The following is a 17,631-nucleotide window of genomic DNA, read 5'->3' on the forward strand; positions in this document are numbered from 1 at the left end:
TCTCTTTCCCTCCACACACGGTCATCTCGGTGGCGCCCTCTGAGCAGAATCTCATAAACACAGAGGAAGAAGGAATGCGATCCCAGTCATCCCCCACCCCACCCCCGCGGTCCGCATCCGCTAGCCCCGCCCGCGTCGTGGAATCCTGGCCTCGGACCCCCTCGGAGCGCATTACCTTTCAAGAGATGCTCCGGGCAGCGGGGAGGAGTGGTTGGATGGGGAGGGCTATTTTTAGAATGAATGAAAGAAAAGAGGCTGGGTGTGTGTGTGTGTGTGACAACAACTAAAAAGGATGGAGGCTTGTACAAGCCTTCTGGCTCCCAAGAAGAAACTCCCCCCTCTCCCTAGACCAAGGCAGAAGGTGGGTGAGGGTTCAGAGACGGGATGGCTGTGGTAGGAGGCAGTGTGGGGAGAACTCCATGATCAGGGAGGGCGCTAAGCTTTCTGGCGGGGAGTGGGAGGTGGGGAGCTGGAGAACAATAAAACATAGGTGGCAGCCCCACATACTCCCCAGAGTGGAAGGACCCCAGAGGTGGGCACCATCCAGTTGCCAAAGCGAAACGGATGCAGAGAGCAGCTTGGACAGGACCAGGACCAGGCTGAGCCCTGGGCTCCTCCCTCATCCTCTAGTGACCCAGACCCTGGGAGCCGCATTGTTCTAATTTGGCAGTGACCTTCACAATCCGCCGCCCAGGCCTCTGCCATGCACGCTCGCCGGAGTCCCTCAATGGTGCGAGCAGAGGGGAGACTTCACAGCCCAACAATGACATAGAGAAGTTTTCTGTGGTTTGTTTTCCTCCCCCCGCCCCGTGATCCCCCCTCCTTCACTGGGACCTTCCAGCCCCATCAACGTCACCAGCTGCCCAAGGCCTCCGGGTTCTCACTGGCCCCCTCAGGCCCCAGAGCCGGCTCAGTGTGAGTGTGTGTGTGTGGGGGGGTTAATTGCTTTCCCTCACTCCCTGGCTCTAGTCCTTCCCTAACACCGGAGAGCGACCCCCAGAGTTAAGAGACAGCAGTATTTAGGGCGCTGGGCCCTGGCCAGGGGCTCCCCCTCTCTGGTTCAGAGGCGGCAGACAGCCCCCCCAGCTCTTGGAGCATTCTCTGAGGTTTGCAGGCACGCCCCTGCAGGGAAGGGGATTTCTGAAGATCTGGAGGGGGATTCCCACCCTCCCCCAGTAGCGTGGCGGGGAGTGGGGTTGCACTGTGGACTCTCCCAGCGCTGGGTGGGCGCCCTCTCGGGATTGGCAGGGCGGGGCCCGGGACGGCGAGGAGGGGGCGCTCTGCGGCGGCGCGCGCACACCCTCCGGCTCGCACGCCCTTGCCCTGCTGTGCACTTGCCTTCGCGCTCGGGCCAGGCGCGGGGTTCCGGCCGCGGCGGCCGTCTCTGGCCGGTGAGTAGCCAGTGGGGGGATTCGGGGGTCCAGGGAGGAGGTCCCAGTGGCGATCCCCTTCTCCGTGATGGGCTTATCAGTCGGGGTGTACCCGACTCGGGGAATTCAAAGGGGGACCTGCGGGAGGGAGGGAAACCCCTTCCATTCCCCCAACACCAAGCCCCTAGTCAGCTCCAGACCCCTCCCCATACCCACTATGAGGAGGGGGCTCTTTTTCCTGCAATTTTGTGCTGCGGAGGCATTCCCCCCCGGCGGGGTGAAGGTGAGGACCTGAGGAGCTTCTACGCAACCATCAATGGGGGTGAAGGGAGAGGGAGGAACTGGCCCCATTGCCCCTTTCTACTCCCCTCCCCCGCTCCCCTCCTTCCTCTTCTTCCGTCCTTTTTCTCTCTTCCAGTGTGTGGCGGGATTCCCAGGCCCCGCAGGCAGAGCGATGGGAACCCCCTACCTGCCAGCCTACTGTGCTTCCGAACTGAAGCTCTGCTCTCTCCCCTAAGCTTCTTCCCTCCTCCTCCCCCATCCCCATTGATTGGAGAGGGTCCAAGCGCCAGAGAGAGTTAACGTTTACCCAAGGTCACTTAACTGGGCAGGGGCAGAGCTGGGTTTGTGGCTGATTAACCCCAGAACTCAGCCGAGTGTCAGCATTAGGGTTTTCTGTTCTCTGCCTTTAATTGCAGGTACAAGGGCCCTATCTGGGGGCCCTGGAACTGGGACTTGGAGCCCCAGGCACGACTGAATGGAGAAGCCCCTGGCCTGGCTTCTCCAGGCTTCCAGGTTTCTAGTCCCCCTCAATTGCCCCCTCCGCAGCCTCCTCAGGCTGCTCAAGACCTCAAAGGAAATCCCTGGAGGGGGCGGGGAGGAGAATTCCAGATAGGTGAACCAGAACTTCATAAGCTGGTAGAATAATCTCCACTCTGATGCACCTGCCTGATGGATGACCTTGGCCCTCTGCCCTCCCAGGGTCACAGCTCCAAAGTCCTCCTGGCTGGCCCCACCCTAGAACCCCGGCAAGAGAAAGGGCAGCTGGGATGGTTACAGTCGACTGTGTTTCCTCTTCAGTCCCGTTCTGGGTTCTAGATGTGCCCTCTTACCCCTCCCAACTTTGGAATTGCTCTGTGTCCCCTCTAATTCCTCCTCCAGGAGTCATACTATGCACATATGGGGACTTTGAAGACCAACCTGTACAGAGTGAATACCCTGAGGGGCTACAGGCTCCAGGGCACTGGTAGAGACAGGGGCAGAATTTGGGGGTGACCGACGATATGAATAGATATGGTTGGGCCAGGGATCCCTGACGCCTTCATCCTCGCACCATCCTGTCCCAACCTTATCCACCCAGATCTCTCCATGATGAAGAAATTGGGGGGTTTTGGGGGGATGACAGGGAATAGCATGGAGAAAGGCAGATAGAGCCTTTAAAATGCAGTGTCCAGTAGAAAGAGGTGGGGCCTCCAGTCGGAGAGCCTGACAAAGGAGAAGGTATCCCCAGGGACTCACTGAGGAACCTGAGGGAGGAAACAGGGCCCCACTGGACTGACAACGCCACTGTTATTAAGTTTCCTTAAAACTTACAAGGTAACCTGACTTGTTAAAGAGCAGATCTGCTGTAAGACTATTGCCCTCTGGGAGCTATCCGCACCCCACCCTCCTGAGGCCCTGCCTCCACTCCACATCCCATGTCTGGTCTTTACAGGTCAAGGGGAAAAAAAAGGTAACCACAACCCCCCCCCCCCCCACTTCCAAGTGGTAATGCAGCAGGACTGAAAGGGACGGGCCCTTTAATGGTGACTTCTCAGAAAGATCGCTGCACTCTAGGGTGAGTGGATTCCAGACTCAGGTTACCTTTGAGGGAGGGGATGGCTCAGGGGCTGGATAGAAAAACTGGTGACTTAAGAAAAAGTGCCAACCTTTGAAATAATACTAACAGTATAATAATGATAATAATAATGACTGTGCTCTCTAGAGCTTCCCAGAGAGTCACTTTCCACTTTCTCTGATCTCTACGGCAGGGAACTTGCTCAGAGAGGCTAGGTGACCTGCCTAGTGTCACAAAGCCAGAAGGGGGAGTTGAATCAGGTTGGAAGGGCTCAGCCTCCACAGTCTCCACCACCTGGCTCTGTGGCCTCACTCTCTGGAGACAGCCCTTAGGGAACAGTTCCTTTGCTCCTTCTTTCCCCAGCTGAATGGATAAGAGCCCCATGGGTGTGGCAGGGGCTCCCTGACATCGGAGGCATTGTGGAGACTTAGTGGTAAGACAGAGCTGATTCCCTGCCTGCCTGTGAGCCCCAGACTCCTGCTTCCTCCAGAGCAGGGACTGAGGGCTCAGTGGGTTGCCTGTGTGGAGACTAGGGGGTACCAGGTGCAGCCCCTCCCCATTCTTTCCTTGCCTCATTTCCTCCATGGATTCTCTGCAAGGGTCAGTTGTATTTATTTATTGATAAAGATCTTATTTTGTCCACTGTCCTGAAACTGTAAATTTAAGGAGGGGAGGGGTTGTGCCTTTGTCACCACAATATCCACACCTCGGGTTACAAGCCTTGCATACAGGAGGCACTCAACAAATGTTGATAGAACGAAGGAAGCTCCTCCAATACCCTGAATCTGGAGAGCCCAGGAACAAGTCCTCTGGGACACCTGCCTCTGTTCTCCATCCTGTCCCAACAATTCCCAGAACCCTATGGGGCTTAACTTTCCATGACTGCTGCTCTACTCAGAGTTTTCCCATGCACAGCCCTGCTTGTGAGACCCTGCCCCCCTCTGACTCACCCCACCCTGTTTTTCCCTTCCCTCTAGCCCCACTGGTCTCCTTCTCTTCCTCCTACATGCCTTCCTCGGTCTCACCTCAGGGCCTGTGCCCTCCACCAGGTGTGCCTGTCTCCTAGTTGTTCCAGGGCTGGCTCCTGGTCCCCTTTCAAAATGGTCTCTCTCTTCTGACCACCCTAGTTAAAGTCTCCCCATCCCTATTCCTAGTTTTTTTTTTAACTTCATTAGATCTTTTTCCAATAGTTTGTGTGTCTAGAATTCTTACTGGTCCCTAATTTGGAGAGAGTGGTTCCCCTCCTCTGGAAGTTCAGCTCCAAGACGGGCAGGTATCTGTCTCAGACTAGGCATCCCCAGCATCAAACTCAGAGGAGCTTGGCGGATGGATATGTGAGCGAATGAATGGGTGAATGAATGGATGAATGAGTGAGTGACTACCTACCCCACTCTGCCATCCTAAACTCACAGGGGACTCAGGATCTGCCTTCCATTCAGGCAGCCATCAGTTAGACCCAGGATGGGGCTGAAATTTCTGTGGATGAACAGCTGGGGAAAAGTTCAGGCTGCTACCTCTGGGTCCCTCATCCTGTGAGTTGTCCCAGCTCTCCTGCACCCATACCCTGGACCACTGCCCCTGGAAGAGTGACTCCCTGTTCAGCCACCAGCTTCTCCCTTGCCTTGTCTGCAGGCCATTTCCTGGGACGAGTCCTGGAGCACCCAGCTATCCTTGGGTCCTTTCTGGCCAATCATGGGCTGAGGGGCTCTGTTGGAAATGGAGACCCAAGGGCCCCCACTTATTGCCCCACCTCCATCCACCCCTGATCCCCATGCACTACTACCAGTCTTGAGGGGTGAGGTCCAAGCAGGTAGCAGTGTAGACTTGGAGGTGATCAGTCATTAGGTCAACCATCCTAAGATTGGCCCCTTGAAGGAGGTCCCTGAATCTTAGGGCAGGTGAGCCCAAAGAGGAAAGAGGGTCTTTCCAGGGTGAGAAGGTGGATGCAGAGTTTCTGGGGCCTGGGCAGGGCGGGAGGCCTGGAGGGGTCTCTGGGGGTAGTGGGCATTGCTTTTGTGAATTTCTGGATATTTATATGTTGGACTTGAATTCAGAAAATGTCAGATGCTGTAGGGCCCCCACAGAATCCTGTGCGGTCCAGATTCAGCTCATGGGCACGGTGTGAACGTTTGTCGTGGGGCAGGAACCCGTATGTGGGCCGGGGCATTGAATGTGGTTCAGGGATGTGTGCCAGATCCTGAGGGAGATGTGGGTGGTTTCATCAGTGTTTTAGAAAGAGCCCCCGGTGGCCCAGGCAGGGGAACAGCCAGTGCAAAGGCCTGGAAGGGGGAACAACTGAGGGGAGAGGGGCGGCCTGGGCGGAGATGGTGAGCGGATAGGGGGATGCAGGAGGGATGACGCGTGGCAGAGAGTGACCCCTTTAGAGTCATCACAACTCCACTCCCAGTGCCTTTGACATGGCAGGGCATGAGCGGACCCCAGCCCTCCATTTCTCGATTATCATAGCCCTGGGCACTGTCACCCCACCTTCCGTGGGGTGTCCCTGACAGGCTGCAATGAAGAACAGGCTCTCAACAGGAGGGGACAGGAGTCTGCCGACCCTAGGCTGTCATCGGGCCCTGCTCAGCCTCACCACTGTCACGTGTCCACAGGACCACCCCCTGCCCAAGCAGTTGTCCACTCATTCATTCATTCATTCATTCACTCATTCATTCCAACTATTTTCTGGGCTGCAGAGAAAACAGATCCTGACGTGGTACAGAGCTCAGGGCTAGGAGGAAAACAGATGTGGGGCCGGAAGAGAGATGGGGGAGCTGCTGCCATCAGGTGCCTCCAGGTGGGAGGGACAGAACCCGACTTGATCACCCCCAGCTGGGTGGGGACAGGGTGAGGCTGAGGTAGTGAAGCCACCTGGGGTAGGATAAGAAAAGGGTTCCCCACCTCCTGGCCCCCAAGGCTCCCCCTGGCTGCCCTTAATGTTTGATGAATGATTTGCCCAAGGACAGCCTTGGTGCCAGGGGAAAAGGGAACGGTTTGGGGGACCCTCCAAAATAGTCTCCTGCTGTTCTACCATCTTGGCATTGTTAGGGGGATTAGGATCGGGGTGGGTGCTGAGTCCCAAAGAACGTGGCCTTGAACTCGTAGCCCCAACAAGCAGCCCTTCGACCCCTGGAAGCCCCCTGGCCCAACTCCTAGGCACTTTCCACTTGTGAACATCCTGCTTCTCCACCCCAAGCCTTCCCCTACACGGGGCAGACTTGTGAGGAGGTCATTTTGAGAAGGTGTTCAGTTGCTTTGCAAAGTTGTTCCCTAAGCAAGTGTGCGTGGCGTAAAAAGGTTTTGGGATGGCTGGAATTTGGGGCCCTTGTTTTGGGAATGGGGTGGCTAGGAGTTCCCGAGGGCTGTCAGGGGCAGGAGTTGTCACTTGGTTAATGGCTCCTTCTTCGCGCAGGGCTAGAAGGCAAGTTTGAGTACCCGCCGAGCGCTGGGGTGGTCGAAGCAGCCACGGGGAAATGTGGGATCTTTAAATGTAGGCGGGGCTTTGCGGGGTCGGCAGGGGCGGGGCCAACCCGAGAATCAGCCAATCGGCAGCACCTCCCGCGTCGCACCGCCCCCTCCTCTCCCGGCCCGGGCGGGCGCTCGCCCCTCGCCCCGCCACCACACCTCGGGTCCGGCGGGTGCACAGGGCAGTGGGGTATGCGCCCACCGCCACCGCCCCCTGCCCCTCCACCGCCCGGCCCTGCGCCCCACCGCTGCTGCCCGCCTCCGCCGCGACCTCGGTCCCAGCCCCCGCCTTGGGGTCGTTGGTCGCGCGGGACCCTGTCCCCTCCATCGTCGTCCGTCCACCCGAGTCGAGTCCTGCAGGTACGGGGTGGAATGGGCAGGGGCGCCCGGGAAGGGAGGCAAGTCCAGGAGGAGGACGCGGTTTGGGGCAGGGGACATGGGGAGGGGGATGTGTGTCTGTGCACTGTCCAGGCAAGTAATAAGTCTCAGACCCTCATCCCGGAGGGGGAGAGTGCTGGGTTCCCTTTTGGGGAGGGCAGAGCAGGGAGTCTCCAAACTCCATAGATAACGGTGGGGGTAGCTTTCAGGGTGGAGGCAGTGACCCGGGACTGACTTGGGAATGATAGGGAGGAGACTCTCAGCACTGGCCTCTGGATCCAGAGGTCAGGGGCACCCCGGCAGGAGTCAGGGAGACCAGCTCTCCCTGCAAAGAGCTCGGGATACCTTGCACAGGGCACTGTCCTGATGTCCTGGAGGGCGGCCCATGAATGTGAGTGCTGGAGGCTAGGGCCGAGTAGGAGAGCTGATGGAGATGGAGCAGTGTGGAGGGTGCTCGTGGAGGCAGCCCCGGGGAGGGCAGGGCAAGCTAATTGTACCCTGCTGGCTGCTGGCAGGTTCCTGATGGCTGGCGTTGGGAACACCTGGGGGATCGGTCAGTCAGCCTGCGCCTTGCTGCACCGGTACTGGGCCGCCCCTGGGGCGGGCGAGCAAGATAATCCTGTCCACCGTGCAGATATAGGGCCCTGCAAGTACTGGAATAGGGGGATCCTGGGATCCTTCCTCACCCTCTAAAGGGACACAGGACCCACCCACTACTCACCCACACATCCTGGGAGCTTCCACCATGTGCTGCTCTGGCTATGATTCCTGGGTGCAGAGGGGTGGGCATTTTGCCCCACAGGTGCTCTGCCTTGGGGACTGATGGGGCAGGGGAACTCCTTCTCCCGGTCCAGCTCTGAAAGGTAGTATGGCACCACGGCAGGTGTGCCCACAACGACATGCTAAGATTTTCCACACAAGTCTGGCCACCCAGCCTACTGGGTGGACACCAAGAAGTACCTTTACTGAAAAGGCAGCAGAGGAGGGGGCAATGACTTTGTCCTGGCTGGGATGCCAAAGAGTCCTTCTGGGCAGCTACTGCAACCAACCTGTCATTTATAAATGGGCTCATGGGAGAGTCTGTGGGATCTGGTTGGGTTTTTTCATCTTCCTGTTGGGTGAGAGAGCACCCCATTCCCTGCTGCCTGCCCACCTTCCTCAGCAACTCAAGAACTTCATGGATGTCTCCTGCCCTACTCGGCCCACAAATTTCCCACATTGTCTCCTAGGATGGTATGGAAGGGGGTTCTGCTCATCTCCCCACCCCAGCTTTCAAGGAACTGAAGTCTCATACCCCATTTGGCACATTTGACAATTTTTGGCCATTCCAGGGTCCCTCAAACTGCATGCAGCCTACACGGTGTTTCTTGCCTTTAGGGGAGCTCCTTGGAGGACTTGGGAGACCTCCCCCAGAAAAACACACCCTTTCATGGACACCCAAACCTTGGCCAAGTTTTCAGAGGGACTCCTGGTTCTTTGGGAATCCCTAAAGGTCCCAGAGACCCCAGCTCTAGGTCCAGGTTGCAGTGGGGGAGGAGAAAGGAGATCTGGGAAGGGGAGGGGTCTCTTGTCCCAGCTTCTCTGGTCCCACTCAACCTTTAGAAACAGATTGCCCCCTCCTCTCATGGGATCTCAAGGAGACCATACTGTCATTTTGTTTCCTCTGAGGTCACGGGAAGGGCTGGGCATCCACCATTCCTGGTCCTCCAGTTCAGAGGCCCCTCAAGGGCAAGGCCAGTCTGCCTCCCTCTCTAGATGGTGGCTTGTTAAGAGGGAGCCAGGCAGGTCCAGCCACCTGCCACCCCCCAATTGACGTTGACTTAGTCTCTACCTTTTCTGGCTGTGTGACCTTGGGCAAAGTACTGAACCTCTCTGAGCCTTGTCTCCTGTTTATGAAACAGGGTCAGGGATGCCATCTCCTTCGCTGAGTGGCTGTGGAGATTAAATGTGATACTTCTAATAAAGGACTCCACCCACAATAAACGCTAGGTGCATGTTAACTTTACAGGCCCCAGGAATGCCTTCCACCCCTCTGCTCTCATGGAAGCCACCTGCCACCTGTCCTCACCACCCCCACTCTGCCCAGGGCACCTTAGGATGAAGCTGCCAGGCGAAGAGGAGCATGGCCGACACACGGCTGAATTTGGCTTGTGCATTGAGTGGCTGAGTCACATCCCCAAATTGCATCTTCATGGTGTGTTTCCAAAGGTTGTCTGCAGAGCCCCTGCCCCCTCCTGGTCCTGTCGGCTGGGCCACCCACCTCTCCTTCCTGTGCTCCCAAGAGGCCTGGGCAGGGACCTCTATATTCAGGAGGGGCGCCTGGGGTTTCCTAGTATCCCAGGCAAGGAGAGCATCTGGGTCCACTGAGCATGTGGACCTCATGTGGATCTCAGACCCATCTAGCAGCCAGGGGGCAGGTTCTCTAGCCCAGAAAGAGAGTGGCACCCAAGTGCTTATGAGGACACGGAGAGATCAGGGCCAACGTCAGCTTTATAAACTGTGAAGTGCCCAGCCTACAGGAAGAGGCCAGGCTTTATAAACTATGAAGTACTGGACCTGCATGAAACCAGACTATGCAAACTGTGAAGTCCTGTGCTGGCAGGAGACCAGGCTGTATAACCTATGAAGGTGGCCACAGCCTGGTTGATGTGATGGGTGGGAGTGGTATATGTTCTAAGACTCATGAGGTCACTTGCCATGGAAGGAATATTTCTTGGGCTCCTAATGCTAGCAACAGCATCTGGGGACATTTAGTGGGTGGAACAGACCCAGAGTGGATGTGGTTCTGTGATATATGGGGTGGACACCCTAGCCAAGGTCACCATGAGGACATAGCTCATCTTGGCATGTCCTGACATGACAGTTTACACATCCGTCACCTCCAGAGCACAGATTCAGGGCTGGGGAGATGTCTCGTTTATGCACATAGCTCCCTCTCCCAGGCCCCCAGCACATGCCAGCTTGGCCTTTTCAAAGGGGACAACACTTGGTCCACTGCCTGCCACTGTCTAACTTGTTAGGAAAATCCCACCAAGCAACCTGATCCAGAATCTGCCCTATAAGGAGATGGTTTCTTCACAGCATGTGCCTCAGTTTTCCCAGCTGTGAAACTGGCAAAATCCCAGAGCACCCTTTTTGGGAGTATTTCAAGGATTAAAGAGAAATTTGTGTGAAGGATGGAGTCTGGCACATAGTAGATGTTCAATAAATATTGGCAGGGTGACAGCAGGTGGCATGCAAGGGTGAGAGAATAGGCTGGGGTGAGTCTGGTGAGTCAGAACCCAGTAGGACAGACTCATCAAAGTCCCTGCTCTCTCATATGATGCCACACAAGACAACCCCATGCAGGGGCAGAATCTCATGTTGGGCGATCAGATAGTCTGCTCCTTGGTGGCCTGGCGAAGAAACTGAGGACGGTATGGGTCACAGGGCCGTAGTTCTCACAGACCCTATAGAATCAATTCTGGGATCTTAGAGTTAAGTCCTGGATTGCCATGTTGGACCTAATCTGTTTGGAGACCATGGACCTCCTTCTGCCCAGGCAGGAGGAGGGTCTCTGTAGACCCAGCCTCAGTCCCTAATGTCCCCCAGGCCATACCCTGTACCTGCATGTGTTCAGGCCTTGGGACAATTTGAGGGGAGGAACTAGAAGCTCAGTAGAGTGAGGTTAACTTGTCCAAGAGCCTAAAGGTCAGCAGGAGCTGAGCCTGGGATGGAATCACCTCCCAACTGCACACCTATAAGGTCTCTTAGTCTTCCTAGGCAAACCTGCCAGCAGATTCCACTTGAGGCATGCTGGAGTGTTTACTGAGTGTTGACTATGTGCTAGGCATTGCGCTCGGTACTTGGAGGCACAGAATCAGTAGGCAAAGGTCTGGTAGGAGGATGTTTCAGGTAGTGGGCACAGCATGTGCAAAAGCCTTGAGGCGGGACCAAGCTTGTTGAGATCAGTGACAGGTAAGCCAGTGTGGCTGGAAGGGAGTGACTCTGGGGAGACTGAGAAGGATGAAGTGTGTGGGAGCTGGACCACAGAGGGCCTCCTGGTCATGGTGAAGAATTTGATTTTTATGCAATGGCACTAGGGAGCCACAGGAGGTTTTTTAGTAGGGAGGGACATAAGCTGACTTGGGTGTTTCCGTGATGGCAAACCCACGTGTGTCAGATGCTCTGGGTTCATGGCCTCCTGAACCTCAGAATGTTCTGGAGTGGCTGCAGTGGTCCCTGACCCTCTGGTCAGTTGGCATGACCATATCCCCCTTGCCCTTGCAGGTCAGCGTGGGAGCCCAGCCACTGAACCATGTCAGGCCCCAGAGAGCCTGCAGCGAGTCCAACCCCAGCACCTACATAGTCATGAACAGCCACAGCCATAATGGCTGTGGGGGGCGGCCACTGGGTGGTGGACCGGGGGCCTTAGGCCGAGACCCTCTGGACCCAGAGGCCAGCCACCCCCCACAGCCCCCACACAGCCCCGGCTTCCAGGTGGTGGTGGCCAAGAACGAGCCAGGCCCGCTCTCACCTGGCAGCTCCCGGGGGCAGCCCCAGGACCAGGAGGAGGAGGAAGATGATGAGGAAGATGAGGTGGGTGGGCAGAGGGGCTCAGGGAAGCCTCCCAATGTGGGCCACCGTCTGGGCCACCGGCGGGCACTCTTTGAGAAGCGGAAGCGCCTCAGCGACTATGCCCTCATCTTCGGCATGTTTGGCATCGTTGTCATGGTGACAGAGACGGAGCTGTCCTGGGGGGTCTATACCAAGGTAGGCATAGCCCTTCCCCCTCGTATCTCAGGGAGGCCCCACTGGGCACAGCTGGCTCCCCACCATCCCTTGGGTATGGTATAGGGGGCCACATTTGCCCCAGGAGAGGTGGGCGGGAGATGCTGGGGGTCCTGGAAATTGGGGATTCCCACTGGGCCTATCTCCTGGGGATGGCAGGGTGGCTACAGATGGGGATGGAGGGTCCAGCCCATTCCCCTACCAGCACCAAGAATCTGAACCCTGGCTAAAGGTGGGTAGAGAGCTGTCTCCCCAAGACTGATCCAGGACAGCAGGGAGCCTTAGACAAGGCCTGGGGGGGGGGGCGGTGAGGAGTAGGGAAAGAGTCCCCATACCCAGAGGAGCTGACACTGGGTTACAAATCTGGCTGTGAGTCTTCTTGTGCTGCCTGAGGGTGTGTGAGGACAGAGTGAGATCAGGGCTGTGTCAACCCATAAACTCTGAAGTGCTGTAACTGTGTGAGGCCAGGCCTTATAAACTATGAAGTGCGTGTCTACTTGAGGCTAGGCCTTATAAACTGTGAAATACTGTGCCCATGCAAGGCCAAGCCTTTTAAATTGTGATGTGCTAGGACTTTAGGAGGTCAGGCCTTTTAAACTATGAAGTACTGGCCCACATGAGACCAGGCCATATAAACTGTAAAGTGCTAGACCCATCTTGCTGTCAGCTCAGGCCTAAGGAGTAAGAACAGGAGCATTGCTTCCTGAGCAAAATGCCCAGGTGTGGGGTTCAGAGGGCTCTCCAACCCCACAGCATCTTCCTACTGTCTTCTTTCTCTCTGCCCAGGAGTCCCTGTACTCATTTGCACTCAAATGCCTCATCAGCCTCTCCACGGTCATCCTGCTGGGCCTGGTTGTCCTCTACCATGCTCGGGAGATCCAGGTCAGTGCCTGGCTGGGCCAGGGTACCCTCCTCCCCAGCACCCCCCACACCAGCCACCCGGGACCCCAGTTTCTTAAACATAAAAGGACAAATAACCTCCTTATAGAAAAAAAAAAAATCTCTGTGATGATGCATCATTTACACCACCCCAAATTTTCCTGTATGTGTGTCTATGTTTTAATATTTATTAATTATTTGAGAAAAAAAAGGGACAGTGAGAACATGGGGTGGGGGTGTGGCTAGGGTCTGGTTCACAATGGGCATTTCACAGTCCTTGGGTCTTCTGAAGTTTTGCAGTGGTGAAAACCAGGGTTCATAGTACCAGGCTCCTTTCTTATTCAATTGGTCCCTGCATTTAAAAGATTTATTACATGGCACAGAGTTTGTTCTTCTGTTTCGGGGGTTAATCAAAAACCAGTTTGGGCCTGAGTCTAGCTCAAGGAGTGTCAGGGAGATGTGCCCACAGCAGTTGGCGCCAGGTCACAGGGACACCAAAAGTCAACAGATCTGCCTCTTCACCCCTGGCCTCTGACCCCTGACAGTCTGATGGGAGATGGGCACAGAAGAATCCTGCCAGGGTTGCACAAGTTTTGCGGACATCCGGGATCTGGCTCACAGGAAGGACTCTGGATGTGGCTGGGGGCAGCAGAGATGGGAACAGTGACAGCTGAGCTGGAAGGAAGCAGTTCTGAGGGTACGGCCTCTGGGGAAAATAGTCTGTCAGTTCCTTAGTTAAACATGGGATTACCATATGATCCAGCAATTCTATTCCTAGGTATAGATCCAAGAGAAACAAAACATTCACACGAAAACTTGTACGTGGATGTTCATAGCAGCCCTATTTACAGTAGCCAAAAAGTGGAAACAACTCAGATGTCTTTAACCAGTACATGGATGAACAAAATGTGGTCCATCTATATAGTGGGATTATTATTCATTGTGTTATATATTGTATTCACATATTATTCATATATTGTCTTATTCAGCTTTAAAAAGAACAAAGAGTTTCCTAGGACTGCTATAACAAAGGTCCACAGCCAAGTGGCTTAAACAACAGAAATTTATTCTCTCACAGTTCTGGAGGCTGCAAATCCAAGACCAGATGCTGACAGGGTTGGTTCCTGGTGAGGCCTCTCTCCTCGAAGTGCAGGCAGCCACTTTCTTGCTGTGTCCTTGCATGGCTTTTTCCCTTTGTTTGTCAATCCCTAGTGTCTCTGCTTCCTTCTTAAAAGAACACCAGTCCTATAGTTAGGGCCCCACCCTCATACTTTCATTTAACCTTAATCACCTTTTTAAAGACCTTGTCTCCAAATACAGTCACATTGGAAGTTAGGGCTTCAACATGAATTTCGAAAGGACACGATTCAGTCTATAATACTCCACCCTGTAACCCATCCCCCAATTCATGTCCTCCTCTACAAAATGCATTCACCCCATTCCAGTAGCCCCCAAAGTGTTAATCCTTTCCAGCATCAATTCGAAGTCCAAAGTCTTATTTATATCATCTAAATCACCTATATCAAGTCTAGGTGAGACTGAGGCAAGATTATTCTCCAGCTATGAACCAGACGATTCAAGTTCTTCTAAAATATAGTGGTGAGACAGGCATAGGACAGACATCTGGTTCCAAAGGAAAGAATCCCAAAGAAGGAGTGATGGGTCCTAATCAAGTCTAAGAGCCAGCAAAGTAGATTACATGAGTTTCGAAGGCTCAGGAGTAATCCTCTTGGCTCAAAGCTCTACCTACCAGGCCCACTGGGGTGGCCGTGTCACCCCTTTGGCCATGGCTGGTGGCATTTTGTGACTGGCTTCTTTTCACTTGGCATGATATAATCAAAGTTCCTCCATGTCGTAGCGCTTCATTCCTCCTCATGGCTGAGTAATGTTCCACTGTCTGGATGGACGCGTTTTGTTCATGTGCTCATCCTTTGATGGACACTTGGGTTGTTTCCACTTCTGGTGATTGTGAATAGTGCTGCTGTGGTGTTACACATATAAGGATTTGTTCTAACACCTGTTTTTGTTTCTCTTGTGAATCCCACCTAGGAGTGGGATTGCTGGGTCATTGGTCGCTATGCTTAACTTTTGGGGGACCATCAATCCCTTGTTTAGTTTGAGTTGTGGCCAACCCCAGATCGAGGAAGTTTTGTATATGAGGCCATGTTTCTCCTGAAAGAGGAGTGGGCGGGGTTAGGGGTGGGGTTTTGGGTGGGGGCCTTGCTGAGGGCCCTGGGTACATGTCGGAGACCCACTGCCTCCCACCTGCCCTCTGCAGCTGTTCATGGTGGACAACGGGGCAGATGACTGGCGCATCGCCATGACATGCGAACGTGTCCTCCTTATCTCCCTGGAGCTGGCCGTGTGTGCCATCCACCCTGTGCCTGGCCACTACCGTTTTACGTGGACGGCGCGGCTGGCCTTCACGTATGCACCCGCGGCGGCCGAGGCAGACGTGGACGTGCTGCTCTCCGTGCCCATGTTCCTGCGCCTTTACCTGCTGGGGCGCGTTATGCTGCTGCACAGCAAGATCTTCACCGACGCCTCCTCCCGCAGCATCGGGGCGCTCAACAAGATCACTTTCAACACGCGCTTCGTCATGAAGACGCTCATGACCATCTGCCCAGGCACCGTGCTGCTCGTTTTCAGCATCTCCTCCTGGATCATCGCCGCCTGGACCGTGCGCGTCTGCGAGAGGTGTGACTTGATCCCGATCCCCACCTGGCGACCCCATGCCCACCCACGACGTCACTGACCCAGGGCTCCCACAGCCATCTCCTTCATCCCTTTCACCTCTCTCCTGAGTTCCTGGCCTTAGTAACCATCCCTCAACCGCTTGACTTCAGCCTTGTGTCCCCACCCACCCCTGGCCCCTATCCCAACCCACACGCCTCTGGGACCCCGCCCTCTCTTCCTCTCCCACCTTCCCCTAGGGAGCTCATACTCCTTTTTCTCCCCACCCCTCCACTCTGTGGGCAGCTGACCTCTGACCTCTGGCCCAAGCAGTGGAGGCATCAGGAACAGGGACACCTCTCATTCGCTTGTCTCCCCCACAATTTAACCTGCTCTCCTTCTCCCCTGTGCCCGCCCTGCCGGACTATAGGGAAAACATGTGAGTCCCACCCTCGGCCGAGCTGTGTGCTCCGAGCTGCCGCCACCATGCTGCCAGCCAGGAATTTAAGATTAGCTGCCATGAGGGGAGGGAATGGGGTGGCTAGGACTGGCTAGAGCCCATGGGGCATAGGGAGAGCCCATCTCTGCACCCAGGGCCAGGTGAGACTGAGTCAATTCCAGGACAGTGGGAGGCAGGCCACGCTCAGGTTGTGTCCATCGGGCATCCTTGGGGGTCTGGTCTCTAAGGCCTGGAGAGGAATAAAGGTCTTGCTCTGGTGTCCCGTTTGGGCGGCTGACCTCCAGGTCTAGAGTCTGAAGTGAAGGAATACTGGCCCACCCTTTAGGACCTCCCATTTAGGATTTGTTCTCAACAGCCTTGGAAGATAGTGGGCTGTCAACCCAACTTAGAGACGAGGAAACCGAGGCTCTCACAGGAAAAGAGACATTTCCAAGGACCTGTTCCTGGTCATCTCCAGATGCCTGGGAGGGGCTCTGCTGGGCCTCTCAGGGCGTGGGGGTACTTTGTCGAGAGGGGTGTCTCCTGCCTCTTGCCTAGTTAGGGAAGGCCCTGGAGGGGTCTGTGGTGGGTGTCACTGTGACTGGACTTCCTGGGGGTCCCTGGGCTGGACCTGCCCTCGAGGATCCATGTCCTCAATCCTTTAAACCCCTACTCCACAGACTCTACCTCAGCCTGGAGTGGAGCTCACAGGAGTGAGGGCCCAGCTCTTCCTATCATGGAGGCTTAGTGTCTAGGGGGGCCACACAGGGTCCCCTTGGACCTGCGATGTGCCCCAGTGCCAGTTCTCACAGCCCATCCTCCATCCCCTCAGGGTGGGCTCAGGATCAGAGTCTGGGGAGTGGGAGAAAGGTGCCCCTCATTGAGCATCCCTGAGGTTCAGGCTGGGTCATTTCAGGAGCCCCTGGGTGTGGGTAGGAACAGGATAGGGTCAGGGGGCAGCCAATCCTAAATTCTGAGCCTGTGACACTGCTTGAGCTCCCTCACTCCCCCCCTGCCATGGCTCTGTCCCACCCCACCCCATCTCCCGCATGCCCCCCACTCCCTGGACCTGGATTGTCCTGGGTGGTTCTGCAGCACCCACCATAACTGCAGCTGAGCCTGGGGCTCGCCCACCTATGGTTGGAGGGTCCCCTTCTCTTGTCTGCTAGGTGGAGGGTGCTGGTCTCCCAAGAAGTAGAGGCTGGGGCAGTTTGGGGCTCAGGTACCTCAGTGAAAGATGGGGGTCAATTCCTGGTCCTCCACACCTGGCAAGCAACCTGGACGCCCCCCAGCAGGGTGGAGACTCTAAAACACCAGGCTTGCTGAGAAGGCCTCCATTCCTCCCACCCACCTTTGGGGCTTCCCTTCCCTCTTCACCCTCTTGAACCCCTAACCCCAGCTCCTTCTGCCTGGAATAGCCCTCCTCCAGCTCCCCCTGACTCTCCCCAGCCAGAGGCCCTCCTCTTCTGTTGGCCTCAGTTGACCTTTGACCTTGAACCCCTCCAGGGGAGGTCTCCACCCACTGGCATGGCCTCAGGTGGCCTCAGGTCCAGGAAGGAGGGGTTCAGTTGGAAAGGGCTCCTCTGGAGGAGCTTTGCAGGCTGGGTGCTGGGCTGGAGCAGAACCTCAAGTTGCCCCCAGACCCAGAGAACCAGCCTCTCAGCCCCACAGCCTGGGCTGTCCACAGGTAAAACCTAACCTGTTCATAGCCCGTTGTGGCCAGGATCCCAGGCCAGGCTGTGATGGGGACAAAATAGTGTCCTTGGCAGGGCTTTGGGGCCTGTCTCCCCTTCCCCACAGCTGGGGCTCTTCCCCCAGTG

The 17,631-nt window shown here is 55.8% G+C and overlaps 1 protein-coding gene across 11 annotated transcripts in view; it reads left to right on the top strand.

Moving 5' to 3' along the window:
- The first annotated feature begins 929 nt into the window (after positions 1–929).
- Positions 930–17,631, top strand: part of KCNN1 (potassium calcium-activated channel subfamily N member 1) — a 28,777-nt gene continuing 12,075 nt past the window's right edge. For 2 of the 11 annotated variants that reach the window (XM_016166743.2, XM_036233925.1), the window contains exons 1-5: positions 6,822–7,032; positions 11,320–11,802; positions 12,607–12,702; positions 14,978–15,396; positions 15,803–15,811. In XM_016166743.2, coding sequence (XP_016022229.2) covers positions 6,865–7,032; positions 11,320–11,802; positions 12,607–12,702; positions 14,978–15,396; positions 15,803–15,811 — 1,175 coding nt within the window. In that variant the 5' untranslated portion in view covers positions 6,822–6,864. The other 9 variants (XM_016166753.2, XM_016166705.2, XR_001599644.2 and 6 more) reach the window with 9 other exon arrangements.

Source organism: Rousettus aegyptiacus, unplaced genomic scaffold (assembly GCF_014176215.1).
Source record: "Rousettus aegyptiacus isolate mRouAeg1 unplaced genomic scaffold, mRouAeg1.p scaffold_m13_p_16, whole genome shotgun sequence".
NCBI lineage: Eukaryota > Metazoa > Chordata > Mammalia > Chiroptera > Pteropodidae > Rousettus > Rousettus aegyptiacus.